The sequence below is a fragment of the Myotis daubentonii genome, chromosome 3 (genome assembly GCF_963259705.1).
Source record: "Myotis daubentonii chromosome 3, mMyoDau2.1, whole genome shotgun sequence".
In the NCBI taxonomy this organism is placed as follows: domain Eukaryota; kingdom Metazoa; phylum Chordata; class Mammalia; order Chiroptera; family Vespertilionidae; genus Myotis; species Myotis daubentonii.
Genome location: NC_081842.1, coordinates 207002067 through 207017876, shown reverse-complemented (window position 1 = coordinate 207017876; position 15810 = coordinate 207002067). Strand labels below are relative to the sequence as shown.

The 15810-nt window shown below is 58.9% G+C and overlaps 1 protein-coding gene across 9 annotated transcripts in view; it reads right to left on the bottom strand.

Annotated features, from left to right (window-relative positions):
• The window catches only part of HSPG2 (heparan sulfate proteoglycan 2), a 100794-nt gene that overhangs the window by 12400 nt on the left and 72584 nt on the right, over positions 1-15810 (bottom strand). For 5 of the 9 annotated variants that reach the window (XM_059690888.1, XM_059690890.1, XM_059690889.1 and 2 more), the window contains exons 48-76: positions 15662-15797; positions 15427-15575; positions 15083-15233; positions 14353-14522; positions 14120-14267; positions 13515-13666; positions 13189-13324; positions 12944-13095; positions 12102-12237; positions 11763-11914; positions 11153-11291; positions 10906-11057; positions 9722-9857; positions 9468-9619; positions 9089-9227; positions 8380-8531; positions 8035-8182; positions 6833-6984; positions 6309-6450; positions 5840-5991; positions 5327-5471; positions 5073-5213; positions 4632-4766; positions 4207-4388; positions 3482-3677; positions 3068-3247; positions 2511-2771; positions 1257-1461; positions 623-720 (exon numbers count right to left, since the gene is read on the bottom strand). In XM_059690888.1, coding sequence (XP_059546871.1) covers positions 623-720; positions 1257-1461; positions 2511-2771; positions 3068-3247; positions 3482-3677; positions 4207-4388; positions 4632-4766; positions 5073-5213; positions 5327-5471; positions 5840-5991; positions 6309-6450; positions 6833-6984; positions 8035-8182; positions 8380-8531; positions 9089-9227; positions 9468-9619; positions 9722-9857; positions 10906-11057; positions 11153-11291; positions 11763-11914; positions 12102-12237; positions 12944-13095; positions 13189-13324; positions 13515-13666; positions 14120-14267; positions 14353-14522; positions 15083-15233; positions 15427-15575; positions 15662-15797 — 4489 coding nt within the window. The remainder of the gene's footprint in view (positions 1-622; positions 721-1256; positions 1462-2510; positions 2772-3067; positions 3248-3481; positions 3678-4206; positions 4389-4631; positions 4767-5072; positions 5214-5326; positions 5472-5839; positions 5992-6308; positions 6451-6832; positions 6985-8034; positions 8183-8379; positions 8532-9088; positions 9228-9467; positions 9620-9721; positions 9858-10905; positions 11058-11152; positions 11292-11762; positions 11915-12101; positions 12238-12943; positions 13096-13188; positions 13325-13514; positions 13667-14119; positions 14268-14352; positions 14523-15082; positions 15234-15426; positions 15576-15661; positions 15798-15810) is intronic. The other 4 variants (XM_059690892.1, XM_059690893.1, XM_059690894.1 and 1 more) reach the window with 4 other exon arrangements.

Genomic DNA, 15810 nt, shown 5'->3' with positions numbered 1-15810 from the left:
TCTTAGGCGACCCCTGTGAAAGGGTCGTTTGACCCCCAAAGGGGTTGCGACCCACAGGTTGAGAACCGCTACCCTAGGCATTCATTCGTTTCTTCATTCACTTTTCAAAAAATATATATATTTTATTGATTTTTTACAGAGGGGAAGGGAGAGGGCTAGAGAGTTAGAAACATGGATCAGCTGCCTCCTGCACAACCCCTACTGAGGATGTGCCTGCAACCAAGGTACATGCCCTTGACCAGAATCGAACCTGGGACCCTTCAGTCTACAGGCCCACGCTCTATCCACTGAGCCAAACCAGCTAGGGCCTTCATTCACTTTTTGAAGCATTCACTCATTAACACACTCGCTATTTGCCCTTTTGTTTATTCCTTACTCACTTGTGTATCCAATTTTATTCTTCATTGGTTTGTCTGAGCACCCACTCACTCCACCCATCTCCCTTCTTCCTTCTTCCCTTGCAATATTTGTCAACCCTCTTACTCTATGCCAGACACAAGCACAATACAATCGGATCATTCTCTTCATTCATAACATTTAGGGGGCTTCCTGGGGAACACAGTCCCTTTGTTCCTCATCTCTGTCCCCTGCTCTTGGCAGAGGCCTGACGCCACCATCTTACCTTGGACAACTAGCTGGGCACTGGCCTGGGCCTGTCCCCATGGTCCATAAGCCTGGCAAATATATGTCCCTTGGCAGCTCTGGTCCAAGTTCTGGATTCTGTAAAGAAAAAATAGTAAGTCATCAGTGAATAAAAGCAATTGGTGAGAATGCTTTGCAATTGCATGGGAGTTCAAAGCTACCAGAGATCAGCACAGTGTCACTTCCAGTTCCCCAGAAACCATGTGAGGTGGGCAGGGTGGCAGGCAGGGTGGCATCACCACACTCATTTTGGATTAACACATTATGGTTTAGAACTCAAGGTAAAAGTTACCAGTTTGCAGAGCTGCAACCTGGATCATGTGTCTATATCTGGCCACAGAGCCTGTTCTCTTTCCTCAATATAATAACACGAATATGGGCCACTCTTTACTAAAGGCCTTCCATATGCTAAGCACTGTGTCAAGTGCTTTAGATAATTTCATTTTGATCTCATAACCCACTGTACAGCTGAGAACACTGAGGTCAGGGGGGTGAAGTGACTTGCCCAAGGACATTGTTTTACGTGGAGCCCCAAGAAGGCAGGTATTCTAACAGCCCCACTGTACACCGGGGGCCGGGGTGCCCAAGTTCAGTCCTGCCCCATCCCCACTCACCGGAGCACCCCGTCCTGCACACTGTGGCCAGGAGGCAGCTGGCCCCCTTCCTTGACCCAGCGGAGCTGGGTGTCTCGGTCGTTAGGCACGGCACAATGGAACTCCACACTGGCCCCTATGCTCTTGGTCTCCAGCTGAGGTGTGACCTGAACGGTGTGTGTGGATCCTGCTGGGATGGGGGTGGCAGGGAGCGAGCCGGAGGGGCCTGTGGAGACATGTACGAGGGTGTGTGTATGTGTGTGACCCCTGACGCCTCCCCAGGACCCGGGGAGCCCCATCCTAAAATTGAGGGAATATTCTTCTCCCGGTAGCTTCTCTGACCAGAGAAAAAAGACCTTTCATTGGCACATTCATTCCTTTGCTCGCTCAGGCAGTCACCCAGTCACCCCATGTAAGAGCCTGTGAGGCGCTGGGCTCTCTGCTTCCACAAGCTCTCGTCTCTCCTAAGAGGATCCAAGGTCATGGTGAAGGCGTGGGTCCTCTGCCAGGGGATGGATGGCCGGGTAGGTGCAGATACACATTATCACCATTTACTAAGTGCCTACTGTGTGCCACCGGCTCCATGTATGTGTATCTCTCTTAGTCAGCCTATGTGCTGGCATTGTTCTCTCAACTTTACAGACAAAGAAACTGAGGTATGAGACAACTTGGCCATGTCTGACCACCATGTGACCGAGCTGCCCGCTGAACCCAGGCTCACTGTAGCCCAGGCTCTAGACCAACGGGCTACATGCTTTTCCACTTCTAGAATGTGGGGCCCAACAGCACTTGTTTGGCCTGGTGTAACTGATGGAGGAGACCATGGAGAATGGATTCTTTGGAGATCCACGGGAACCGTGGGCACGCCAGGGGTGGGCGCGGCCCTGTCACACATGCACGGTCAGCAATGCCAGCATTTACGGAGCCTGTTCTGGGTCCTGTGGGGGACAAGCCCGGGGCTGCTGAAATGACGGAGCCCAAGCCCTGCCCTGAGCATCCCGTCTGCTAGGTGAAGTCCAGAGGACTTAGGTAGACAGCCCTCGGCAGTGCGAGGTCAATGGCAGTGGAGGGACGCAGCCATGAGAGCTGGAGGTGCTGAGAACTCAGTGATGGGTCTTCAAGCTTTGGAGAACAGGGGGAAGGAGGGATTTCCAGGTGGGGTGATGGAGGGAGGTCCTGTGTCCTAAGTGGGGGTCCCAGGTGCCAGCTGCTGGGTAAGGAAAGGGCCTGGAGGAAAGCTGACCCATTCTGCCCAGCCTGAGCTAGGCTGCTCACCTTGAACGTGTACCAGGGTGAAGGCCTCCGCCGAGCCCACCCTGTTGGTGACCTGACAGCGGTAGCGGCCTGAGTCCTCGGGAGCCACCGACTCAAAGTGTAGCATCTCGTTCCTGGCCGTCGCCCTCCTGGGGAGGCTACCACCCACGCGGCTCCACTGGAAGGTGAGTGGGGGCGTCCCATGAGCCAGGCACTGGAGCTGCACCGCCTCCCCTGCCCTCACCGAAGTGTGCTCCGGGTCCGTGGTGGCGTACGGTGGGCCTGGGGAAAGGGGACGCAGAGGTGGGGAGAGGGGAAGAACAGAGGTCAGATGGGAGCAGGAGACTTGCCAAAGAGCCAAGGACACTGAATGGTGAGCCCCAAGGACTGGGGATGAGGGAACCAAAGGTCCCAGGAGGGAATGTGGGCTTTAGGCGAGAGGAGGCTCTGGGGGGCTGAGGTGCATAGGACCTGCCGGAGGGGGTTCTGTCCAGGGTGCAGCCTGGTGGGGGGGGGGCGGGGCTCAGACCTGCATGCGGTACAGACAGTGGCCCAAGGAGGGCAGGTGAGTGCCTTACTCTCCACATGCAGGAGGATGGTGGCCTCCGCATGTCCGGCAGGGCTGGTGGCGTTGCAGATGTACTGGCCGGAGTCCTGCTGGGCTACCCGGGGGATGATCAGTGTGTCACCTTCTAGCTTGTGCTGCCAGGGCAGTGGGGAGCGCAGCTTGGACCAGTGGATGGTGGGCTTCGGGCTGCCTGTGAAGCAGAGTAGAAGGTAGCCGAGGTCACTGGGCTACCTCAGGGTCCAGCTGGGAGTAGGGATGGTGAGGAGAAGACCTGGGTGGTCCTGCCCCTTCACGGGAGGCACTAAGTGGGCACCTCAGCCATCACTAGGAGATGCATGACACCATCTTCAGATTTCTTGTGTCTAAAATTCAAGCCCCAGGCACCACTTCTCTGCCTGCCCCGTGTGCCAGCCCCCGTCCACACCTGTGGCTGAGCAGCGCAGGGTGGCCGTGTGTCCGGCTTCCACAGTCAACTCAACTTCTTCAACCTGGACCTGTGGGGCCCCCGGGGTCACGTTGCCCGTGTCCACAATCACCTCCACCCGCTTCTGTGTCGTGCCCAGTGCATTCTGAGCAAGGCACACGTAGGTACCCGCATCTGATGGTTTAGCTGATGAAATCTGGAAGAAAGCAAGGAGGCTGGTCATGAGAGAGGACCTTGGCCTCAGCCCCCACTCTGCCTTGGCTTTACCTCTCCTCTACCCTTCCTTTTGTTTTTAGCTTTCCCATTTGACTGGCTGCTTGAGAGCTAACACTCAAGACATCCTATTGGTCCGTCTATCCATTCACCCATTAAACCGCCCACCTATTCATCCATCTACCCACCTATCTACCCACCTCCCCACCCATCCAACCCCTACCCACTCTCTCTCTTCCTTCCTTCCTTCCTTCCTTCCTTCCTTCCTTCCTCCCTCCCTCCCTCCCTCCCTCCCTTCCTCCCTCCTTCCTTTTTTTTTCTTCCCACCCACCTTCCAATCTACCCACTATCCACCTATCCCATTCCTCCCTTTCTCTCTCCATCCATTCATCACCCGACTGCCCATCCAATGTTCTTCACTCCAAGCACCTGCTCAAGGATGGGCCCTGACTGGGCCTCAGACCCAGAGATAAAGCGGCCCGGGCCTCTGGCCAGGGGAAGCCACGCCTCACCTGCAGCATCGTGTGGCTGTCCACGAACCCAAACATCTGCTGCTCCAAGTTGGTGGGGGTGCCGATCCGAGTCCAGCGAGCAGAAGAGCGGGGCTCCCCAGCACTGACACATTCCAGGGTGATGGCCTTCCCCACTTTCACCCGCACAGGGCCCTCGGGGAGCACAGACACCGTAGGCGGCCCTGCCCAGAGGAATAACCGCTGATCCACCTGCAGGCTCTGCTGGTCACACTGTCACCACCCCTTCTCAGGAACTACCATGGGGGTACTTGTCTCCCCACTGCACAATGTGGAAACTGAGGTTCAGAGAGGTAGAGTGCCCGAGAGGGAAGCAGTGGCAGAGGCAGGATTTAAACCTGGAGGCTCAGAGCTTGGAATCAGGGCGGAAACAGGAAGGTAGAGCCCGTGGGGTCGACGCCCCTCACCATGGACACTGAGGTTCACGACGCTCTGGGCCACGCCGTAGGCATTGGAGGCCACGCAGCGGTAGGCACCGTGGTTGCTGGGCCGGGTGCCCACGATGGTGATGATGGAGCCGTTGGGGCTGATCTGGATGTTGTCTGTGGGGTTGGCATTGGGGAGGGTATGGTCAGTGAGGGTGTCCCATGCCTGGGTGCTGTCAGTAGGTGTACCTCTGCCCCACACCCCTGACACCTCCAGCCTGGGTGTCCAGCTCACAGGGTCACAGACGGCAAATGAAAGAGTCCTTGCAGACTCCTGGGTCCAGGCCGGAGGCCCCAGAAGAGAAGGGCCTTACCCAGGGTCACACAGTGAGTTTGGTGCCATCCTCAGCCTCTGCCCACCCACAGTAGTGATCACTCTACATTGATACCTGCCTCCAGCCCCACCCACCCCACCCAACTCACCCTCCAGCTCTTGGTTACGAAACTTCCACTCAATGTTGATGGGAGCTGCCCCGTCGTGAATGAGGCACTTGAAGCTGGCATCCTGGCCCTGCTGCACGGTGCTGCTGGGCGGGTCGATGGAGATGACAGGGCTATTAAGGCCTGGGGGATGGGGGGCATGGAGGGCCTGGCTCAGCAGGGCTGGGTTGGCTCAACCCCGCTGCCTCAGCTCCAACCTCCCCTCTTTCCCCTGCCACGGCCCCTGCCACACTCACGGTAGGAGGAGCCCGCTGCTCTGGGTAGGACAGTGACTGAGAAGGAGGCCTCCTGCTCAGGGCCAGCACCGCCCGCTACGCGGCAAACGTACTCGCCGGAATCGGCCGGGGAGATGTTGTGAAGCCGTAGCTGGGAGCCGTAGGTCTGTCGGAGCGAGGATGGGGCAGCCATCAGGCCAAAGACTTGGACAGGGCAAGCCCCCAGGCCTGGCTGTGCCCGTGCCCGGGAGTTCTCCTTTGGGGCCCAGGGCTCCAGCTGACACAGGTGAGCTTCATTCAGAGTCCTACATGTCCAACCCCCCACGTTACAGAGGAGGAAACTGGCTCAGGAAACAGCTCAGCAGCAGAGCCAGGAAAAAAACTGGGTGTCGACACTGGTGAACTCTTCCCCCCAAAGTACTTTCTCCCCTGGGGCGCTCACACTGGCCAGGGTTGGCATGAGGTTTGGGGTGCAGAAGGCAACTGCAGGTCAAACCCTGCCTGCCTGGAACCACCCCACCCTGGTCCCTATACCTGGTGCTGGGCGGGGAGACTGCCCCCACGCTTGTACCATGTGACCTGGGCGTGGGCCTGCCCGGGAACCACACAGTTCAGGTCCAGGGTCTGTCCTTCAGCCACACGGGAGGAGGAGGCCTCGATGTAGATGGGCTGGGCCAGTCCTGGGGCTGTGGGCACAATGGGTGGGTGAGAAAGGCCAGGCTCCTAGGGTGAAGGCAGGGACCTAAAGTGAATGCCAACTGGTCCTCCTGGAGGCACAGTGACTGCCATGGCTGCGCGCCATTGACCTAAGAGGGGTCTCCATTCCCTGGGGGCCAAGATGCCACGGTGAGACTCAGCGTTAGACCCCGGTGGCTGGGAGCAGCTGGAGGACCTCCAGGGAGCCCAGAGCCAGAGCCCTGCTGGGAGAGGGGGGAGGAGCAAGGCCAGAAAGGGCCCCCTACTGGCCAGTGCCCCACCACCGCCCACTGCTCCGGTCACTCACCGGGAATGGGGTCTGGGCTGGAGGCCTGAATTGTGACCTGGACAGAAGTTCCCAGGATGTCTGAGCCGCTGGTCACTTGACAGGAGTACTCGCCAGAGTCAGCGGGGGACACCTGGTTCAGCCTCAGCAGGGGGCCATGGACCTGGCCGAGGTTGGGGTGAGAGTGGGGAGTGAGCTGGGGGCCAGTGGCCAAGGCCTTCAGACATCCAAGTCCTCTGGAACCTGCACCCCAGGACTGCCATATGCAGTTATACAGGCCGCATCCTGCCAAAGGCAACCCCCTTTGACATGAGACATTGTAGCGTATGTTTATTATGACATTTTTTCTGGGAGGAGGAGTAAGAGCTGCCCTCTTTTAAATCCCATCAAGGTGCTGGGGGGCCAGGAGTGGCACGCAGGGTTCTTGACCTCCTGACACCCAGTGATCTTGGGGCCACCTTCCCTCCGGGCTGGATTCCGGTAGGATTGCCTGAGCAGGGGGTGGGGTGGGGAGTGCCACCCCCCGCTTTCTCCAGCCCCCTTACCTGGTGCCCGGCGGGAAGGCTGCTCCCTCGCCTGTGCCATGTGACCTGGGCGTGGGGCTGCCCAGGCACCACACAGTTCAGATCCAGGGTCTGCCCTTCAGCCACGTGGGAGGAGGAGGTTTCGATTCGGATGGGTGGGACTCTGCCTGGGGCTGGGGCACAGGTAGAGGTCAGTGAACCGGGACCGCCTCCCCTCCCCGCCCCCCACCCCCGTGCCCGCAGTCCCAGCCCGTTTCCCAGATGTTCAGACCGGAGACCATAGGGATTCCCCCTTCCCCATCCTCCCGAGGCCGGGGGCAGCTAGGCTAGTCTAGTGGGTAGAGGTGCCTCATTTTCCCAGCCCCGCCCCAGACACTGGTCCACCACCTCCTCCTGTGCTTCACGGACAGCCAGGACTCGGGGCTCAGGGCTCAGGGCCAGGCACCTCCCCACAAATCACTGATGTTTCCTAAACATGAGTCGTGTGTGGCTAAGAACTCAGACTCTGTGGCCAGACTGCCTGGGTTCAAAACCCAGCTCTGCCATGAGTTCTGTGACCTTAGGAAAGGTACTTCACGTCTCTGTGCCTCAGTTTCCCCATCCGTAAAACGGAGAGAGCAAGCATACCTACCTCCACGCATCACTGTAAGGGTGAAATGAGTTAATGTGTGTGAATATAACATTACTTATGCTGTATCATGTCTATTACTCAGCACTCATGCACTGTTACCATGAAGTCTGCCACAGCCATGTGTTCCCCTGTCTTACATTTTCCTTTTGATTGATTCATTTTAAAAAACCCTTTCATACTTAGCTCCGTGACAGGCAATAATTTCCATGAAATCATGACAGGTTTGATGTGCTGCTGTTTCCCCCCTAATATACCACTATTAATATAGAAGATGTCTATTAGGGTGTCACCTCAAATCACCCTCACATGCCCCCTGCGTTCCCTACAGGTGCACTGCCAGCCTTTAGGGAACTCAGGTAATTGTTGCAAGAGCTCGACTGTCTCCACTTTACAGATGAGGAAAGTGAAACGCAGAGAGGAGAGGACTGTGTAACATCTCAGGGTGTGGACAGAGGAGCTGGGACCCAGGCCCACATATGCAGGCTCCAAAGTCTCTGCTCCAGGGCCCTAGAGCTGCACCCCACTTGACCTCTGCCTGCTGGTCCCCCCACCCCCTTTTCTAGCCTCCTGGCACCACTGTAGGGACTCTTACCAGAGACAGGAACAGCACTGGAGCCAGAGGCCTCAACGGTGACCATGATCGAGGCCTCCAGGGAGCCAGAGCTGCTCACCACGCGGCACATGTACTCGCCGGAGTCCGCGGGGGACAACTGGTACAGCCGCAGCCGTGAGCCGTGAGCCTGAGCAGGGACAGGACAGGGAGACAGAGGAGCAGACAGGGCAATCGGAACCCTTGAAGGATGGCGCCAGGGAGGCAACTGCATCCCACAGGCTCTCCCAGGCCTCCTTGCTGGGCAGAGCTTAGGGAGCAGACCCCGATCCAGGGCCTCCACACCCAGCAGCCCTCCCACCATTTCCTGCCCCCAAACTCCCGTACCTGGTGGTGAGCTGGGAGGCTGCCCCCACGCTTGTGCCACGTGACCTGGGCGTGGGCCTGTCCAGGGACCACACAGTTCAGATCCAGGGTCTGCCCTTCGGCCACGTGTGAAGATGATGACTCAATTCTGATGGGCACGGCTCCCGCAGGGGCTGGGGGCACAGAAACACCAAGTCGGGGCTTTGGGCATAGTCAGATTGGGGAACAGCTGGGTTGACAGACACACCTCAGCCATAGAAGCTCCCACCCCCAAGGTAATAATGATACAGTTAACACTTACTAAGCACTTACAGTGTGCCGGGCATGCTCTAAGCACTTTCCGGATCTTAACTCATTCAGTCCTCACAAAATTCATAACTTTCTTCAATGACAGAAATGTCCTGTTACCTGCACTGCCCAATACAGTGGCTACTAGCTATAATCATGTGGCCACCAAGCACTTGACATGTAGGCTAGGCATTTGAAATTTTAAAGAATTTAATTGCCACATGTGGCTGGCAGCACCGTTTGAGACAGCTCTACGAGGCCGGCATAGCAATATGCCCATTTCACTGCGGAGGAAACAGGCTGGGGGAGGAGAATAACTCACGCAAGTCCCTTCGTGGTACAGGCCGGATTCAAACCCAGGCGTCTTTCTGCAGGGCCCGTCCTCCCCAGGGCCCTGTAACCTGTATCTCCTGGCCCCTTCCAGGGTCTTCATCAGACTCACCGGAGGGGTTGCCAGCACTGGGGGAGACCGAGACCCTGATGGAAGCCTCCCGGGCATCGATGTTGTTGTTCGCCCGGCACACGTACTCGCCCGAGTCGGCCACGGACATCTGATACAGCCGCAGGAGGGAGCCGTGGGCCTGGAGGGTAGATGGGGAAGGGGGGAGAGAGGAAGTGGAGGGGCCAAAGGGTCATGGACTGGGCCAGGCCTCTTCCCAGGCCTCCCTTGTCAGACCTCTGAGGCGACCCTCTGTCTACCCGGGCAGCAGGGAGGACTGCCCCAGGACTGCCAGCTAATGCTTCGGGGTCTTTGCCCCCCGGCCGTCCGTGCGCCCACCCAGGAGGCGAGGTTCCACCCATTGCCACATTCCACTCTGTACCTGGTGTCGGGCAGGAAGGTGGCCCCCACGCTTGTACCATGTGATAATGGCCTGGGGCTGCCCAGCGACCACGCAGTTCAGATCCAAGGTCTGCCCTTCGACCACTGTGGGGGATGAGGACTCGATCCTGATTGGTGGGGAGACACTGGGCACTGGGGACAGAGAGGGTCAGATGTAGCCAGTCAGCCAACACTGACGGCGCCAGAAACCTCCCCCTGCCCCACTTCCTGGACCCCCTGCCTGTGTGCTCTCACCATGGGAGGAGCTGCTGCCCTGGATGGTGACGATCAGCGAGGTTTCCTGGGAGCTGGCGCCGTTACTGACATGACACACATACTCGCCTGAGTCGGCTGGCGTCACCTCGGGGATCCGTAGCCGGGAGCCCACGATCTGAAGGGGAGCAAGTGTCAGTGGGTGAGGGCAGCATCTCCAAGTTTTGGGCACCGCTGCTGCCGGGCCTGGACTCTAGGAACACCCCTGCCTTTCCTGGGGCCAGGCCTCAGCCAGCCTCCTTCAGAACTCCCTCAGTCGCCTTCCTGAGGCTCTGGGCGGGGGAGCACAGTGCCTCTAGCCCAGCCATGGGCAAACTACGGCCCGCGGGCCGGATCCGGCCGTTTGAAATGAATAAAACTATTGAAATAAAAGACGGTACCCTTTTATGTAATGATATTTACTTTGAATTTATATTAGTTCACACAAACACTCCATCCATGCTTTTGTTCCGGCCCTCCGGTCCAGTTTAAGAACCCATTGTGCTGCCGAAACCGGTTTGGCTCAGTGGATAGAGCGTGGCCTGCGGACTGAAGGGTCCCAGGTTCGATTCCGGTCAAGGGCATGTACCTGGGTTGCAGGCACATCCCCAGTAGGAGATGTGCAGGAGGCAGCTGATCGATGTTTCTCTCTCATCGATGTTTCTAACTCTCTATCTCCCTTCCTCTCTGTAAAAAATCAATAATATATATATATATATATAAAAAAAAGAACCCATTGTGGCCCTCGAGTCAAAAAGTTTGCCCACCCCTGCTCTAGCCTTTGTACTGTTCCGCTGAGGCCCATGCTAGTGACTCCAGAGCGCCCTGCTGTGGCTCCGGTGACACTGCTGTCAGCTGGCACATCTGCCTCACCCTGCAGCCTGTGAGCTCCCTGAGGGCAGGCACCTGTCTCCTTCCTTAGGGCCAGGTACAGGACTTGGCCTGGAGCAAGTTCTCAGGGAAGTGGAGTGAGTGACTCATAGAACGTTCTGCTAAAACATGGGATTCAACTGAGGTCAGAGGGGCTTATCTCCATATCCTCAACACTGGTCGAGGGCCCATACAGCAAGAACAGCCGGTGTTTGTTGAATGACTAAACGAGCACAGAGGAGGTGCTGAGAGCCCCTCCTGATTCCCATCAAGGCCAGTGCGCTCAGCTTTTGCCCTCCCTGCCCGCTGGTTAGTACCTGGTGCCGCCTGGGTAGGCTGCCTCCACGCTTGTACCAGGTGATGGTGTGGGGGGCTTGGCTGGCCACCAGGCAGTTGAGGTCCAGGGTATGTCCATGGGCCAGGGAGGACGAGGAGGACTCGATGCGGACGGGGTACACCACACTCTGGGCTGGGAGGGGGGACGGGAGGCAGGGTGTGGAGCCGCTGAGGGTGGAGAGGCCCTAGCAGCCGCACACCACTTTCCATGACCCCTGAGGTACTCACAGTGGGAGGGACTAAGGCGCTGCTGGATGGTGACGAGGACTGAGGCTTCCTGGGGGCCCGAGCTGCTGGCCACACGGCAGACGTATTCTCCAGAGTCGGCTGGAGTCACCTGGGGCAGCCACAGCCTGGAGCCATGCACCTGAGGACAGGAGGAGGCAGGCTCAGAGCTGGGCACTGGGGCTCGCAGCCAGGCTCCTGCTCTCTTTTCTGGCCCCTCCCAGCCTGCTCCCGCCCCCCGTCCCCCCCCCCCTCCGCCCCCTGTCCCCCCATTCCCCCCCCTGCCCCCAGCTTGAGGGAAGCTCTTCCAGGGAGAATCTCCATTCATGACTGTTCAATTCCCCGTCCCAGTGTGAGGACTGGGTCCCGCAGGAAGAAGAGGGGGACCGGCATCTGCTGATGTGCTACAGGGAGGTGAAGTAGTCAGTGTGAGCCATGTGGCAGATGAGGACACTGAGGATCGGGAAGTCAAATGATTGGCCTAAAGTTACACAGCAGGGCAGAGGCAAGAGAGCAGCATCCGCACTTGAATATGCCTGAATTCAAAGACTATGGTCCTTACTCTGTAGTCACAAGGGTCCTTCAGGCCCCTTAGTAGCTCCCTGCCTCCTACCTGGTGCCGGGCAGGAAGGCTGCCCCCACGCTTGTGCCACGTGATCTGGGCGTGGGCCTGCCCAGTGACCAGGCAGTTCAGATCCAGGTTCTGCCCTTCTGCCACGTGTGAGGAGGAGGACTCAATCCGGATTGGGAGGGTGACTCCAAGCGCTGGGGACAGAGAGCAGAGGGTCAATCCCTGGCTGGAATGGGAGGAGGAAGTGTGGTGAGTGAAGGGAGGGGCTCTGGTCCCGTGAGATCCTGCCATTGCTGGAGTGGAAGCCTCCGCTGGCTGGGCCGTAGCCTTTCCATTCCAGCCCTCCCGCTCCCCCCACTGCCCCCGCCCAGTACCACTCACCAGGCACAGAGCTCACAGACTCAATGGTGACCCGGACAGAGGCCTCCAGGGGCACCGGGCCCCCCACCACACGGCACACATACTCGCCCGAGTCAGCTGGGGACACCTGGTATAGTCTCAGCTGTGAGCCGTGGGTCTGGCGGAAACGGAGGTGAGGTCAGCGGGGGGCTCTGTGAGACCCTGCACTAAAACATGCCTCTCTCTCTGACCCCTGAGGCCTGGCCATCAGCTCTATCCTGCTTAGGGGTGGGGAAGAGAGGTCTCGTCCCAGGGTGGCCAGGAGGAGCCATGGTGAACTGGACAAGCACCAATACCACATCCCATCAATTCTGGGACACACTTTCTGACGTCGCCGATGTCCCGATGCGTCCTTTACAGTGAATAATCTTACAGTTAAATGGCAGCTTTTTTTCCCTTAGAGGCACATAAAATAATGGCGCATCTTGCAATCAATGGCATCCTAAATTCTATAAAATACATGAATAATAACAGCTAATGGAATTACAGTAAAAACACTCTCTGTGTGCCAGTGCTCTGAGCACTTTGCATAAACATTAATTCACTTCATCCTAAGACAACTGTGTAAGGTAGAGGCTATTACCATTTAACCGGGGCTGAAACTATGGCACAGAGAGGTTAAGTAACAAGCCCAAGGTCACAAGCTAGTAAGCGGTGGAAGCAGCATTCACGCTGAGGTCCAAGAGTCTGGGCTCTATCCCTGCACTCTACACCTGCGCAATGGGGCCCACGGCTTCCCCGGTCTCAGAGGAGCCCCCGGCCCTCACCACCCAGGGGCCTCCCTCCTGTCTCCTCATTGGCCCATCCATTCTCGAGTCCTATACCTGGTGCCGGGCAGGGAGGCTGCCCCCGCGCTTATGCCATGTGACCTGGGCGTGGGCCTGCCCGGGCACCAGGCAGTTCAGATCCAGGGTCTGCCCTTCAGCCACGTGGGAGGAGGAGGACTCGATACGGATGGGCTGGGTGCCAACAGGAGCTGGGGGAGAAGGTCCGTGGGTCACTCCAGTTCTCTGCAGCTGCCCGTCTATTCCCTTTTTCTGTCCCAGCCCAGCCTGGTGGCCCTACTCACGGTAAGCAAAGTTGGCCCCCTGGGTGCTGGTTACTGTAACTGTGATGGAGGCCTCCACACCATTGTTGGCCCGGCAAACGTACTCGCCTGCGTCAGCTGGTGACGCCTGGAAGATGTAGAGGCGGGAGCCGCGGACCTGGGCAGCATGGGCAGGGGTGTGAGGAGGGCTTCCCAGAGCCCAGCAGATGCCCCCTTGCCCACCCTTTCCCCGTCCCTCTGAGCTGGGAACTGCCAGCCCCTCAGCTCAGAGGCCAGGATGCCTGCCACCCAACTGTCCATGGCTCAGCCCACTGACGCCCTCCCACCTTCCTGCTGCTATTACGTACCTGGTGCCGGGCGGGGAGGCTGCCGCCACGCTTGTACCACGTGACCGGGGCATGGGCCTGCCCTGCCACCACACAGCTCAGGTCCAGGGTTTGCCCCTCGGCCACTGTGGAGGATGAGGACTCGATCCTGACAGGAGGGACGGGTCCTGGGGCTGTGGGGAGAGGGGTGAGGGTAGTAGTAGATGCTACCAGAAGAGAGGGCAAGAGCTGTCCACCCTGGAGCCAGCTCGGCCTTGTCTTCTGAGGCCAGGCCCGTGTTTGGGGGGTTGGTGGCCTGGGCTTGATGTCCTCAGCTAAGCAACCCTGGGGGAAGGGCCGGGGCACAGGTAGAGCCTTGCAGAGTGGAGTGAGGAAGTGGGAGGGTGAAGGTGGTTGAGGCTGGGGCAGAGGATGAGGAGGCAGCAGCAGAAACATGAGGAGTGATGTGGCCAAAGAGTGATGGAAAGATGGTGGGTAACTCAGAGAAGTGGAGTCTGCCTGGGCCAGGCCGCGGCCAGCTCCAGCGTGAGCCTCCTGCCCCGAGTCACAACAGGAGTCCCTAGGACTCAGCACCTTGGGAGGCTCTCGACCTCCTCCAGCTTGCCCTGACGTCGGCAGCCACTCACCCGGAAGGGAGCCAGTGCTGGAGTCCGAGGCCTTGATAGTGACGAGGACAGAGGTCTCCAAGGGCCCGGAGCCAAGGACGACTCGGCACACGTACTCGCCGGAGTCTGCTGGGGACACCTGGTACAGCCGCAGCAGCGAGCCGTGCGTCTGAATGCAAACAGGGAGGGTTGGGAGGGAGCCAGAGCGGCCCAATCCAGGCCCTCCAGCAGGCTGGCCCTGGGGGCTGCTGTACCTGGTGCTGGGCGGGGAGGCTGTCCCCACGCCTGTGCCATGTGACCTGGGCGTGGGCCTGCCCGGGCACCACGCAGTTCAGATCCAGGTTCTGCCCTTCAGCCACGTGGGAGGACTCGGACTCGATGCGGATGGGCTGGGTACCGCCCCGAGCTGGGGACCCACCAGGAGCTGGGGCACAGAGAGGCTGGTCAGATGGGAGACCCGTCTGGGGCTGGGACCTGCTCCTCAGCATGGCCAGCCAGGCCCCTCTTTCCCTCCCAACCTCCAACTCAAGAGTTCAAGGTCCATTTGCCCACAGCCCCTAGGCCAAAAGATGCAGGCTATGCCACAACCCCTTTCTATCGTGTTTGCTGTTTTCCTAGCATATGGTGGTGGTATGGTCCTCATTTCAGAGGAGGAAACTGAGGCCCAAAAGGTAAAATGACCAGTTTAGAGCTGATAAGGGGTAGTGCTAGGATTTGAACCCACGTCAGCCTGATTCCCTACTCATTGTTCCACCCTGATTCCGCTGCTTACTGCTGAGCTCTGAAAACAATAGCCTCATCATGGCCCCAAGGTGAGCTGGACCAACCTGATCCCCACCTTAGTCCTCTCAGCTCCTCAAGCAGGGAGTGGAAGGTCAAAGCCTGCCTAGTGGCCCGCCTTGCCCTGAAGGGACCACAGGCACCTCCCCTGGGAACAGTGAGGTCCCAGGGCTCGGCCTCTGCCCAGGCCCACTGGCTCCTCACCTGGGGTGTTGCTGGGGCCTGAATGGGCGCCGTGGAGGACAGAGATGGTGATGGAGGCCTCCTTGGAGTCTGATCCGTTCTCCACTCGGCACACGTATTCTCCAGAATCAGCTGAGGAAACCTGGGGGAGCCGAAGTCGGGAGCCGTGCACCTGGGCCGGGTGGGGACAGAGGTTATGTGAGGATGGGGAGGGGGCTGTGGTCACCACTGAGCTGCCCCATGCCAGAAGCTGGAGAGGGAGGAGAGTAAGGGCTGGCCCGTGCGTAAAGTGCCAGGGCTGTGTGGAGCCTCCCCGTGCACAGGACCACCCCAGGACCCCTGCCTCAGGCTCAGGGAGCTCATACCTGGGTGTGGGGAGGCAGACTGCCCCCTCGCTTGTACCATGTGACCTGGGCGTGGGGTAGCCCTGTCACCACACAGTTGAGGTCTAATGTCTGCCCTTCGGTCACAGAAGATGATGAGGACTCAATCCTGACTGGCAGGGGGCTGGCACCTACAGGTGGAGGCAGAGGAGTGAGTAGGCCTCAGGAGAGCCCTGGCTGGTGCTCCCCACACCTCAAGCCCCCACAGGCCCTGCACCTGGAAGGACAACCACTTGGATCCGGGCCTGCGCGGTGCCAGCGGGGCTGGTGGCCACGCAGAGGTAGAAGCCGGCATCCGCGGTCGTGATGGCTGGGATGAGCAGGGTGGCGATGTCTGTGTGCTCGGACCGGGCCTGCCACACAGGA